Raw genomic sequence first — 13,252 nt, 5'->3', positions numbered from 1 at the left:
ATGGGTAGAGAAAATGAGACATTTGCATCTGAATTTATTCTCCTGGGCTTCACAGACCTGCAGGTGATGTTTTTTGTCCTGTTCCTTGCCATCTATGTGGTCACTCTCATGGGAAATCTGGCAGTCATTGCCTTGATCCAGATCAATCGGTGCCTCCACACCCCCATGTGCTTCTTCCTGAGCCACTTGTCCCTCCTGGACATCTGCTACTCCTCTACCATCATCCCCCAGACCCTGAGGGATTTTTTGGCAGAGAAGAAGGTGATTTCCTTTGCGAGTTGTGTCACCCAGCTCTTCTCCTTCGCCACCTGGGCCACCACTGAGTGCCACGTGCTGGCCGCCATGGCCTACAACCGCTATCTGCAGGCCCCTGCTCTACTCCATGCTCATGTCCCAGGGGATTAGTGCTGGGATGCTGGCTGGGGCCTCCCTGGCTGGAGTGATCAGCTCCACCTTCCACACGGTTTCCATATTCCATGCCCTGTTCTGCCACTCCCATGCCATTGACCACTTTTTCTGCAATGGGCCCGCCCTGCTGGCCCTGTCCTGCTCCGACAGCCGTGCCAGCGAGGCCATGGTGGCTTCCGTGGTGGGGCTCAACGTGCTGAGCACCACAGCCTTCATCCTGGTGTCCTACTCGTCCATTGGCAGCGCCATCCTGTGGGTCCACTTGGCAGCTGGGCGGCACAAGGCCTTCTCCACCTGCGCCTCCCACCTGGCCTGCGTCACTCTGTACTATGGCAGAGCCATCCTCACCTACCTGCGGCCCAACTCCAGCCGCTCCTTGGGGCAGGACAAGGTCACCTCCCTGGTGTGTTCTGTCACGGTCCCCATGCTGAACCTGTTTGTCTACAGCCTCAGGAATACAGACTTGAGGAATGCCATGAGTAAAGCAAACAGTAGGATCCTCACTTCCTGGTCCATCTATGGCTCCTGGTTGGCTGAAAGGAGAGGACAACCCTGCTGTGGTGAGGGGTGTTAGATTTTGGACTCTCAGGAAGAGGGGCTGGAAATCAGACCCTCAGGAGTCCAGGGTCACAGTCTGGATTCATCTTCCAAGCCACTGGGGCTATGATTTCCCTGCAGCAGCACCATGGGGAAGGCATGAGACATCTCCTGGCATTGCCCAGAGTGCAGGACCAGAGGGGGAATGTGGCAGAGCAGAGCTGGAGTGGGAGACAAGGCACCATCCTCAAGGACATTGCCTGTGCCAGCGGAACAGGAGTTGGGGGTACTCCAGTCCTGTGAAGTCTTCTCCTCTCCTGATTTTCCCCCCCGTTTTGGGGCTAATATCCATGTGGAAAGGTCTTTATGGAAGCACCGAGGTGCTGGCCAGGACACTTGGACTGAGATTGTGCCTTCTCTTGGGGGGAGGAAAAGGGAAGTGGGGAGTCTGGGGCATGATGGTGCCAATGTCTGTGGTGGGGGAGCAGGTGAGTGGAAGATGAGGAGGGTCAGGTGGGGTCCCTCCACAAAGGCAGGTTACTCCCCAAAAATGCCCGAAAATTCATGAGGGGCTTGTGTGTAAAATACTGAAAACTGTAAAGAATGTCCCTTTTATATACATTGAGAAATAATATTCATTTCTGTATCAATTGATTTCAAAATAAGCCCCCGTATCTGCTGTGTTATTGACAGGATTTAAGACTATAAGGCATTGTGATTACAGATCAGAAGGAAGTAGGGCAGGTGTGGGGAGCCCGGGGAGCAGTGGGGCTGGCTGGGGGCTCTGGGGGAGGCTGCTTCGGGCTTGGGGGTAACCGGGAATGGGGACAGCCCCAGCGGCCCGGGAGCTGCAGGCACCGGAGCTGCCTCGGCACAGCGGGGCTGGGGACGTCGCTCTGGGGCGGATTCTGTAGGGGACAAAACGAACGTTTTGGGGGTAAAATCGGAGTTAATCTGCAGGGGAGGCAATGAGCATTCTGAGGCAAAAATGAGGCAATCACTAATGGAGGTAGGGAAGATCCCAGCCAGGATGTAATGGATTATAAAAACCATGTGTGAAATCAAAGCTGATCCAGTAACATTCCTTCCCATTGCTCCCCAGGTGTTTTCCTTATTTTCTGATTTTCAGAAAGGAACACAGTTTGGGATGACAGAGCTTTGGAGAGTTGTCAGTTTTCCTTAACTGTGCAGAGATGTCAGGATCTGCAGGGCACTCCTGTTTTCCTGAAGGAAGATGCCCTGGGGAATGTACTGAAGTGGGATTTGGCTCCTGTAGAGCCTCCCAGGATGAGCTGTGGTGGGTTTGGATCCTGTGCCAGTCCTTGCATCACCCTCATTCCTCAGAGCTCCTGAGGTCACTCCCTGTACCTGCCCAGCTCTGTCAGATCCAATGATCCCTCCAGGTGTTTCATCTCCTGCTCCCATTAAAAGTGCAGTTTTGTTTGGTGATTTAGATCACCCCCAAAGCAAATTGCATTCCCCCCAAAAATGTGCCACACCTTTTTTTATCCTTTATTTCTCAAATTTGTCCTTCTATTTATTTCTCTCCCTGCAACAATAATGGATGTCACAGAAATGACAATGGGAAAGAGGAATAAATGGAATGTGTCTGAAAATGCTGATTTTTGTCATTTGGGCATGAACTGGACAGTGTTCAAAATGTTCAGGCCAGAGCAATATGAGCACAGGCACTGGGAGACCCAGGAACTGCTGAGTTCAGTCCAGGAACACCTTCCACTGGGCCAGCTTGCTCCAAGCCCCATCCAGCCTAATCTGGGACACTTCACTCTTATTATGTGTTTCATAAATATGAAATTATTATATTTGTCTTGATTTTCATTATGAAACTGTTCTGAGCTGGATTTTTGTCTCTGCTCTCTTCCCCATCACACTGGGGTGTGAGAGAGTGACTGCTGGTGACCAGCTGGGGTCCAGCCGTGGCCCTGGGGCCCCTCTGACAAGAGGAAAAGTGCCAGCAAAACCTCAGCTCTGGGAATGAGGAGAGCAAACTGCAGGCTGCTCAGGGAAATGGGAAGCAAGGTCCCCAGGGAAAATGTTTTTGCACCTGCTGGGGTCCAACAGTGCTGGTCACTTATGAAACGTCACCTCCTAAGGTCATTGAGCAGGCAATTCCCAAATGTCAGAAGACATCCAGGCCAGGCAGAAGGCTGGCTTGCCTGAACAAACATCTTCTCTAGGAAAGAAGATGGAAAAGGAAGCTATGTGCCCAGTGGAATGCAGGTCAGGAGAAGAATACAGAGATGCTGATTGCAAGCATAGGGAGCAATGTGATGTGGTGAAAGCTCATATTGAAAGCTGGAGATTAAGGTGGCTACAAATGTGTTGCACTATAAAAGAGTTGTCTTAAATATATTAATGACCAAAACATTGTAGGAATAATATCAGCTCCTTGCAGGGTGTGGAGGGTCACCTCACAAACGGGGACAGAAACACAGTACAGGTGTTTCATGCATTCTTTGCCTCTGTCTTCAACACTCACTCCACCCTTCCCAGTGAAAAACATGGATTAACGCATTGGACACTTCAGAGCCCAGAACAGTGCAAGCCCTGCTCAGCAACAACCAAAGCCTCCCTGTGCTATCCACCACATCCCATCCTGAATCCAAACCCAGCTCTGTGCCACTTACTGAGTAGAAAGGAACCCTATCCCAATCAAATCCAGACCAGTGCAAACACTCACACAGCTCTTGGGGAAAATCCTAATTTATTTAACACCTCCTGCTCCTCAGATCTGACCTGCCACCACATACACATTCCTCATATTTGGTGGCCGTCTTGGGGCAGCTTCCCGGAGATGGAGGAACCTCCTGGGTCTCTTGGGGCTCGTCTCTGCCACCAAGCAAGGAGTGTTCCCAGTTGGCACAGCCGGCACAGCATCCTGGGAGCCATGGGGTAACAGCTGGGGGCTCCAGGATACTTGCTGCTGCACCACTTGCTCCTCCTGAGAATGCTTCACAGGATCAGGCTGCACTGTCATTTCTCCTTCGGGGCTTTCCCTGGCCACGTCAGTGCTGAGGAATGCGCCGGGGTGGTTGATGTCCTTGGCTCCAAGGGAGCTGGCAGAGCTGTCCATGGAGTAACTGCTGTACTCAGACCAGCAGGTCTCACTGAGCCTCGGGGAGGGAGGGAGGCTTTGATGACTGAAGCTCTCTGAGGGAACGGAGACTCCTGGAAGATGCTGATTTTCCAAGGGCTGAAGGTTTTCATAAACGGGGAAGCTTTCAGACAGAGGGAGGCTCTCAGAGGGCTGGAAGCTGTCGGAGGGTGTGGAAGGTCTTGGAAGGTCGAGGCTCTCAGAGGGTTGCAGGCTCTCACAGACGGGGAGGCTCTCAGCAGGAAGAAGGCTCTCGGAATCAGGGAAACTTTCAGAGGGAAAAAGGTTCTTGGAATCGGAGAGGCTCTCGAAGGGATGCAGGTTGTCACAGACAGGGAAGTTCTCAGAGGGAAGAAGGTTCTCGGAGACGGGGAGGCTCTCAGGGGGAATAAGGTTCTTGATGACAGGGAGGTTCTCAGAGGGAGCAAGGTTCTCGGAGATGGGGAGGCTCTCAGAGGAAGGCAGGCTGCAGGCAAGAGGGAGGCTCTCGGCAGGCTGGAAGCTTTCACAGAGAACGGAAGCTCTTGGAAGGTCAGTTCCTTCAGAGCAACACACGTTCTCTGAGATTGGCAGCCTCTCAGGGGGAGAGAGCCCCTTGGAAGGAGGGAGGCTGCCAGATTGCTGGAAGCTGTCACAGAGAACGGAAGCTCTTGGAAGGTCAATTCCTTCAGAGCAACACATGTTCTCTGAGATAGGCAGCCTCTCAGGGGGAGAGAGCCCCTTGGAAGGAGGGAGGCTCTCAGATTGCTGAATGCTGTCACAGAGAACGGAAGCTCTTGGAAGGTCAATTCCTTCAGAGCAATGCTTGTTCTCTGAGACAGAGAGGCTCTCAGCAGGAGAAAACCCCTTGGAAGGAGGGAGGTTCTCAGAGGGCTGGAGCTTCTCGCATGGCTGGAGGCTGTCAGAGGCAGTGGAGGCTCCCGGCAGGATGGCAGATCTCTGACAGCCTGATGTTCTCTTGTGGGTGAAGGATCTCCGATGGAAGGAAATCCTTGAAAGGGTGGGAGCTCTCCCAGGGATGCAGATCCTAGGTGTGAGCAGCCTCTTGAAGCGATAGAGGCTTCTGGAGGAGCTGCACGAGCCACAGCAGGGCAGGTGGCCTCGCTTCACCAGCTTCTCCAGTTGTGCCCACAACATCTTCCACATCCCAGAATAAAGCGGCTCACGTATCCCATGGCATGCCCACAGCAACAGCATCATTTCCTGCAGCTGCTGGGCCACAGCCAGGCAGGGGCCACAGCTGCAGGGGCTGTCCAGGGGGCTGGCGGGAGCACGTGGCCGCTTGCCAGGGGTCGCCCGAGGCCTGGAGCACCTGGGAGCCACAAGGGCTCCTCAGCTCCTGCGTGAGCCTCTGGGCAGAACCCCAGCATGCTTACGATTCTTTGTGATACTTCCATGCTGCCTCCGTGGCATCCAGTGGCCAATGGCCCACCAGATAGCCACAGCGGCCAGCAGCAGGAAAAGTGCAGACATGACGACACCGACGGCGCTCATGGCTCCAGAGCGTAGCATCGCGACTGCACTGGCAGCTGCGCCTGCTGGCCCCTCTTATATAGCTGAGGCACGGCTTTGTGACCTCACAGTGCCGTGGGCCAGCAGAGCCCTGTGACATCCCAGCCCTGCCTGACGCCGGCGCTCAGCCCCTTTGTGCCGTCACAGCCCTGCCTCCCTCAGGGATCTGTGAACGTGGCTCATCCCTGAAGATGCCCATGGTCAGAAAAAGCGTGGAAGTCAAAACAGGAGCTCAGCCTGTTGCAGTGAAGGATTTCCTGGAGCAAGAGGCACATCAGAAAGGATTCTTGGTGCCACCAGCGTTCTCCCCATGGCTCCCTGGACAATGCAGAAGTGACAATAGGAAACACCCACTACTCTGTGCCTGAGAAGATTCTCCAGAGACAAAGGGAGTTAAAGCTTCTTTATCTCTTGGGAGCTCTCCAGACATGGCTGTTGAGGGCTAGGAAGAGGTTTCTGTTAGCAGCTCAACAACTTCTGCAATGCCTCTGTTCTACAGAAATCAGGATTTCCCAAGGACTGCTCCTGGTGCTCCCAGTGCTCTGGTTTTGACTGGGATAGGGTTCAAGTCTTCCCTATAGCTGGCACCTGCTGGGTTTGGATTCATGATGGGAATGCTGTGGATCACACAGGGGTGGTTTGGTTTCTGCTGATCAGGGCTTGCCTGCCTCAAGGACTTTGCAGTGTCCCATGGGACAATATATATTTCCCACTGGGAATGGAGGGATGCGTGTTGAAGACAGAGGCAAAGAATGCACTAAACACCTGTAAGAATGCATTTAACACCTGTACAGTGTCTCTGTCCCTGTTAGTGAGGTCACCGTCTACACTCTGGAAGAAGCTGATGTTATTTCCACGCTCTCTTTTTACCATTAACATATTTGACAATTCTCTTTTTATTGTGCCCCCACAAAAAGAATTAAATCCCTTTTGAAAAGTAAATAGATGGTGAACAGTGTCAATCCTTTCTGGAAACAGACGGCACGAGAAGAGATGTTTTAGGTCTGGGGGCTGCTACCTGGGAAAGGTGGATCTGGACTGGATTAAAAGATTTGGAATAAATGTAATTAAATGACAAAGGGCTTGGCAAGAGAGAGACTTTCGATATCAAAATTGGGTGGGAAGGGAATTTAAAGCTCATCCCATTCCAACCCCCTGCCATGGGCAGGAACACCTTCCACTAGACCAGGTTGCTCCAAGCCCTGTCCAGCCTGGCGTTCAACACTTCCAGGGATGGGGCAGCCACAGCTTCTCTGGGAAACCTGTGCCTCACCACCTTCACAGGGAGGAATTTCCCCCCGCTATGCAATGTAAGTCCACTCTCCTTCAGTTTAAGGTTGTCAGGTTGAAAGGAAGAATTAGGAAAGCCCACCAGCAGGTGTGAGCTCCAGATCCCACCACCATCCAACCAGTGGGCCCTGAGCTCCAGGTGCCACCATCCAGGTGCTCACAGCTATTTCCACCACAAGTGATGCTCTTCCCATTCCCAGAGCAAGAAGTGATCCTGGGAGACCAACCACCCTTCAAGGAATCATCAGCTTAACAAGATCTTCTGGGCTTTGCCAAGAAAGTTTCCTAATCATCAAGGAAGCTTCTAAGAGGGCTTTTAAACAACTTCTGTTATCCTTCTTAACAAGCCACGAGAGACTAATTAGCAAGGGGAAACCATGGAGAAACTTTCTTCCTTGTTAAAGACAAAGTGAACTTCTCCATCTGCTTTGTTTGCCACATCCAGGAGACAAAGAGCTGCAGGGTCAGTGTGGTGGGATTGTGACTGTGTTGAGGGACCTTAAAACTCATCCCATTCCAACCCACTTCCAAGGGCAGGGATGCTTCCCACTATCCCAGGCTGCTCCAAGCCCTGTCCAAGCTGGCCTGGAACTCTTCCAGGGATCCAGGGACAGCCACAGATTCTCTGGGAAAGCTGTGCCAGGGCCTCCCCAGCTTCACAATAGGGAAAAATTTCTTCTCCATACCCAATTGAAAAGCTTTGACAGTTTGAAGCTATTCCCCCTCATCCTGTCAGTCCAGACCCTTGTCCAGAGTCCCTCTGCAGCTCTCCTGGAGCCCCTTTAGGCTCTGGAAGAGGCTCTCAGCTCTCACCCCTGAGATGAAATTCCCACCTACAGACTGAGCTCAGACACGGGTTACTGCTGGCTTAGCAGTTGAACTCCATGATTTAAAGGGCTTTTCCAGCCAAAATAATTCGGGGATGCTGTAAAGGCTTCTACCCCATATTTGCTGCTGGTCAGCATTCCTGCCTCTCCTGCTGGCCTCTGGGCTCAGTTTCACTGTAGTTCCCACCATTTGTTCTTCCTTCCTTCCTTCCTTCCTCTGTGCCTCATGATTTATTTTAGAGGGGAAACCACACAATTACCCAAAACTAAGCAAAACCAATTCAATAATAAAATCAAAATATGATCCAAATGACAGGACAGAGAGCAGTGGTGGGAAATTCCACCAGAAACCACGGGAGATGCCAGATGATGGCTCTCTGCTCCTTGAGCATGCTTGGGCCTTGAGTTTGGTCACTGCCCACTCTGTGGTGGCACACAGGAAATTTCCCATGGAAATTAATGACTTTGGAAATAGCTGCATAAGGAGGAGACTTGCACTAGTAAATAAATGCCACTACTTTCAGGAAGTTCAATGGAAGTGTGAGGTTTTATGTCCCACTTCTTTGTATAGATGTAATTATATATATATGCAGATTTATATGTAGAAAGTCTTAATATATACACTTCTTTATCTGTATAAAGAAAACTTGTACTTAATTTTTTTTCTCAAAAATATATCTAATCTTAAAATATTTAAATTAATCTCCTGAAATATATAATTTGTCTCTTGGTATTAAAAAGGGAAATTGGTCTCTTGGTATTAAAAAGTCAGGTGATGGTCAAGTTATGACCAGTTGGACACAAAGCCATTGAATGGCTTCTCAAAATATTAATCAGATATTAAATATTTTTCAAATATTTTTAAAAATTATTTAATATCTTATCACCAAACAATGGTTGTAAGGCCCTGGAAGAAGGACAGTTACTCTGGGGTTTATGGTTTAAGTGTCTTAATGTTTTCTTAATACTTATGGAGTTTTGATGTTTTAAATAAAACATTAAAATAATCTTTCATTGCCGGCAGCGAGGGAAGTAAGATGACAACTCAATATGAGTGATAAGCAAGCTCCGTTTATTTCACTGTATGCATGGCTTATATACTGTTACAAATGCTTATACTTACTACTCACTATTTCATTGGTTAAGCACAAAGGTTACAATCTGCATACCATTGCATTCCATTCTCACAATTTCAGGGTTCCTCCTCATTTTTCTTAATCTCAAGTTTTTCTACGGTACTTTTCCCATGGTACTTTCCCACAGCTCAAGGGCACTCTGTCCTTGGGCTCCTGTCCTGTCAGCATTTATCTTACTGCTCTGGCCTGTATGGCTTCCTTCAGCTAGCACTGGCTTTGCTCACACAAGCCCTCTAAGGATCCGTGGCTGTGGTCTTGAAGCCATCCTTCAACATTTCATTTTATTGAAAGAAAAGATGTACAATCTTCCCTGCACCTAAATTAAGCAATGCCATGAGTAGGACAGTTACAGAGGATCAGAAGGGTGGGAGAACAGCAGGAGTTACACACAGAGGTCCCAGTTCATGGTACTGATCACAGAGTCAGGGAATTGGTTAGGCTGGAAAAGTCCTCTAGGATCACCAAGTCCAACCATTCCCCCAGCACTGCCAAGGCCACCACTAATCCATGTCACCAGGTGCCACATCCACACAGCTTTTAAATCCCTCCAGGGATGGGGATTCCACCACTGCCCTGGGCAGCCTGTTCCAGGGCTGGACAGCCTTTTCCATGGAGGATTTTTCCCTCTATCCAACCTAAATCTCTCCTGGTGTAACTTGAGGACTTTGTCTCCACATGTGGGGACGTGAGTTGAGGACCTTTGGGGTCACTGCCATGGGGGTCAGCAGAGCCAAAAAGAGAGGAACAGGAGCATGAACAGCTCAGGGGGATTTATCCAGGCAGCTGGATTAAATATTAACCAGGGAATTACCAATAGGCTTTGGGGACAAAGGATTCAGCTGGCTGATCCTGAGTGCCTGTGAAATGTGTGTCATTAATGAATCAGCAAACTACATTGATCCTGGCTTGATTTAACCTAACTGAGGAGCTTCTCCTCCATCCCTCGCTATTCCATCTCTCTAGGAGAGCCCCATCACTCTGGATTTCAGCATGGACATGGCACAGGGTGAGAAAATACACAAATTGGGCGATTTTTGCTTTTTTTCACATATGCAATACTTGTGCAACAAAACATTAACACCAAATCTGTCACAGAATCTGGGAATGGTTTGGGTTGGAAGGGACCTTAAGGCTCATCCAGTTCTGCTGCCCTGCCAAGAGGAGGGACACCTTCCACTAGACCAGGCTGCTCCAAACCTCATCCAAACACCAAAATTGGAGTGAAAAGGTTCCTCTCAGCTGATATGGAATCAACCAGCACACCATCTAAGTCAAAGTGCAAAAGACACCGAAAATGTCCCTCTGAGATATTTAACAAAACTCCCAGGATATCACCAGCATCTCCATTTTATTTAGTCATTATGTCACAACATCCAAGCTTATTTTGTGTCCCTGAGTCTTCTCAAAGCCTCCTTCACCTCCTGGTTCCTCAGGCTGTAGATCCAGGGGTTCAGCATGGGGGTCACCATGGTATAGAGCACAGCAGCCCATTTATCTCCTGTTCTGGAGGTGTGTGACTTGGGGATTAAGTACATGAAAATCAATGCCCCATAGAAGGTGGTGACGGTGATGAGGTGGGAGGCACAGGTGGAGAAGGCTTTGCGCTTGCCCTGGGCTGATCTAATGCTCAGGATGGTGGAGATGATGGCCACATAGGACACCAGGACCACCAGGGGGCTGGGAACACCAAACACATATGCTGAAGTCCTCAGGATGATGAGGCTGAGGATGTTGTCAGAGGTGGAGAGTGAGATCAGCAGGGAAATGTCACAGAAGAACAGATGGATGGTGCTGGAGCCACAGAAGAACAAGCTGGACATGCCAATGGTTTGTGCCACACCATTGGTCAGCCCCAGGAGGTAGCACCCGGTCACCAGGCGGAAGCAGCGCTCTGGGGACATGACAAGGGGGTAGAGCAGGGGGTGGCAAATGGCCACATATCGATCATAGGCCATTGTGGCCAGCAGAGAGCACTCACTGATCACTAAAAAGGCAAAACTGGACACCTGAGCCATGCACCTAGCATAGCTGATTCCCTCCTTCCTCAACAAAACCCCAACCAACATCCTGGGGGTGACAAGGGTGGAAGTACAGAGGTTCACAAATGCCAGGTTGCCCAAGAAGTAATACATGGGGGAGCGGAGCACGGGACTGACTCTGATCAAGGCAATCATCCCCAGGTTTCCCAGGATGGTGACAAGGTAAATGAGCAGGAACAGCAGGAATTGGGCAACCTGAGTCGCTGGGTCCTCGGTGAACCCTGCCAAGATGAACTCTGTTGCTTGGGTGCAATTCCATCCTGACATTCCTTCAAAGTGTGTTCTCTCTGTGAACTCATTGCTGGACATTTCTTCCAGGAGGAAAACCCTCTTTCCAGTGGGATCTGCTTGGAGACACCCCTACAGGATCTAAAGTGAGAGTTTAGGTACAGATCAATTAGAAAAACCTGGGCAGAAGTCAAGGCACAGTTAGGGAGAAGCTGTTGGTTACACGGCCGTGAGTAGCTTTACCTTGGTGCTGCCTTTAATCCCCTGTGTGTGTTCACTCTGGGACTTTGAGATCATCCAGCACAACCTGTAACATGGAGAAACCCAATAAAACCTGGAAAAGACAGCACAGAACTGATTATTCATCCTTGTGTCGACATCTTCCAAACACCTGCTTTGTCTGTCTTTTCTACAGAATCCCAGAAGTGTTTGGGTTGGAAGGGATCTTGCAGACCATCTCATTCTACCCCCACTCCATTTGCAGGGACATGTTCCATTAGACCAGGTTGCTCCAAGCCCCCTCCAACCTGGCCTTGAACACTTCCAGAGATCCAGGGACATCCAAAACTTCCTGACTATGAAGCCTCCCCTCCCTCATGGACACACTCTTTTGGCTCTAAAAGATTCTCCCAGCTCCTTGCCCTGGTCCTGCAGCCCTCAAATGAAAATGTGCAACACCCAAATCTCAGCTACCTCCTCCTGAAAATAGTATTTTGGGAAAAATATTTCAAAAATCACCTTTTGGATGTGCCTTATATCAGCAATGGTAAGATCCACAAGGGTTCCTTACAGGAAATATTCCAGTCCTCATCCAGGAGCCCTTTGTGGTCAGTGAGGAGAAGTTTCCAGAGCAAGCATTCCAACGGGGTGTCCTCACCACACACCTGCTGTGCATCACCTGGATTTGGTGCTAAACCCAGAGTATGATGAGGAACTGGAGCCCAGGAGCCTCCAGGTAGGACCTGAGATGAAAACAGAAGGTGTTTCTTCTTGACAAGAGAAAACAAGAGGAGATGGGTGGCTCAGCATGCGCTGTCCTTGCTCATGGTTCTCCAGGATGATCCTCTCCTACATCTCTGCACTCTCCCTGCTTTCCTCCTGATGCTCTTGGAGGTGAATGTTAGGTGCGACTGCCTGGAACTCCGGAAAGGAGTCTGAAAATATACCCTTTGTCAGCAAACACCTTTGTTATTCCATGCAATTTGGGGATTTGGGGACTCTTGGAGCCCCAGGAGAGTGACAAAGCCCAAAGTGGGTTGTTATCTCTTCTCTGAGATTCTGAATTTCAAGGCAATTGCCCAGAGGAGATGATCTCACCTTGAGGTAGCCACAGGGCTTTGGGGTTTCCCCACAGCAACCACAGAGCAACACTGCACCTGTTGTGTCCAATTTTTGTGCACTTTTGGAGATTTTTCAGCTCCACAAATGCCATGTTTAGCCTTGTAACACTAGGGAGCTGGGGGGGACTTCACTGGTGGGGCACAATCCCATGGGAGCTGGTAGCCATCAGCAGTTCCAGGCACCAGAGATGATGAACCACCTTTCTACCCATTCTGAATTCCTTATGCCCAAACCACAGCTCACCTGTCCCATCTCTGGAAGTGTGCAAGGCCAGGCTGGAGAAACCTGGTCTACTGGGAGGTGTCCCTGCCCATGGCAGGGCTGTGGAACAAGATGAGCTTTCAGGTCTCTTCCAAACCAAACCATTCCAGGATTCTATGAAGACTGGCTTCAAGAATCCAGGAGAATCACAGAATATGCTGAGTTGGAAGGGATTCACAAGGATCACAGAGTCCATCTCTCAGCCCCACACAGGACCATCCCCAAGAGTCACACCATGTGCCCAAGAGCATTGTTCAAATCACTCGTCTGATCTCTGCCAGGCTTGGTGCAGTGCCCACTGCCCTGGGGATCCTGTTCCAGTGCCCAACCATCCTCTGGGGGAAAAACCTCTTTCTAATATCCACCCTAAGCCTCCCCCGACTCAACTTCAGGCCATTCCTCTTCTAAGCATGCTTCCCTGTAAAAATAGCCAATTTCATCCCTTCCTCCTTTACTCCTTGTATACAATCTCACAAAGCACACTACTGACCTTTGGGTCCTGGCCAATCATTTTCTGTAGGATATTCAATGTCACATCCCTGAGCAGCCCAAGCAGAC

At 50.1% G+C, this 13,252-nt stretch overlaps 1 protein-coding gene and 1 pseudogene across 1 annotated transcript; one reads left to right on the top strand and one right to left on the bottom strand.

Moving 5' to 3' along the window:
• Positions 1-982, top strand: LOC146436781 (olfactory receptor 5F1-like; annotated as a pseudogene).
• A 9,222-nt stretch (positions 983-10,204) lies between these two features.
• On the bottom strand, positions 10,205-10,972 carry LOC146436780 (olfactory receptor 5AN6-like). The gene has a single exon (XM_085063902.1). The coding sequence runs from the start codon at positions 10,955-10,957 to the stop codon at positions 10,205-10,207; it is 753 nt and encodes a 250-aa protein (XP_084920028.1). The 5' UTR covers positions 10,958-10,972.
• Between the last annotated feature and the right edge of the window lie 2,280 nt (positions 10,973-13,252).

This window comes from Lichenostomus cassidix, chromosome 5 (assembly GCF_008360975.1).
Source record: "Lichenostomus cassidix isolate B80296 chromosome 5, HeHo_3.0, whole genome shotgun sequence".
NCBI lineage: Eukaryota > Metazoa > Chordata > Aves > Passeriformes > Meliphagidae > Lichenostomus > Lichenostomus cassidix.
The sequence above is the reverse complement of the archived record's forward strand: the minus strand, read 5'-3'. Positions and strand labels throughout refer to the sequence as shown.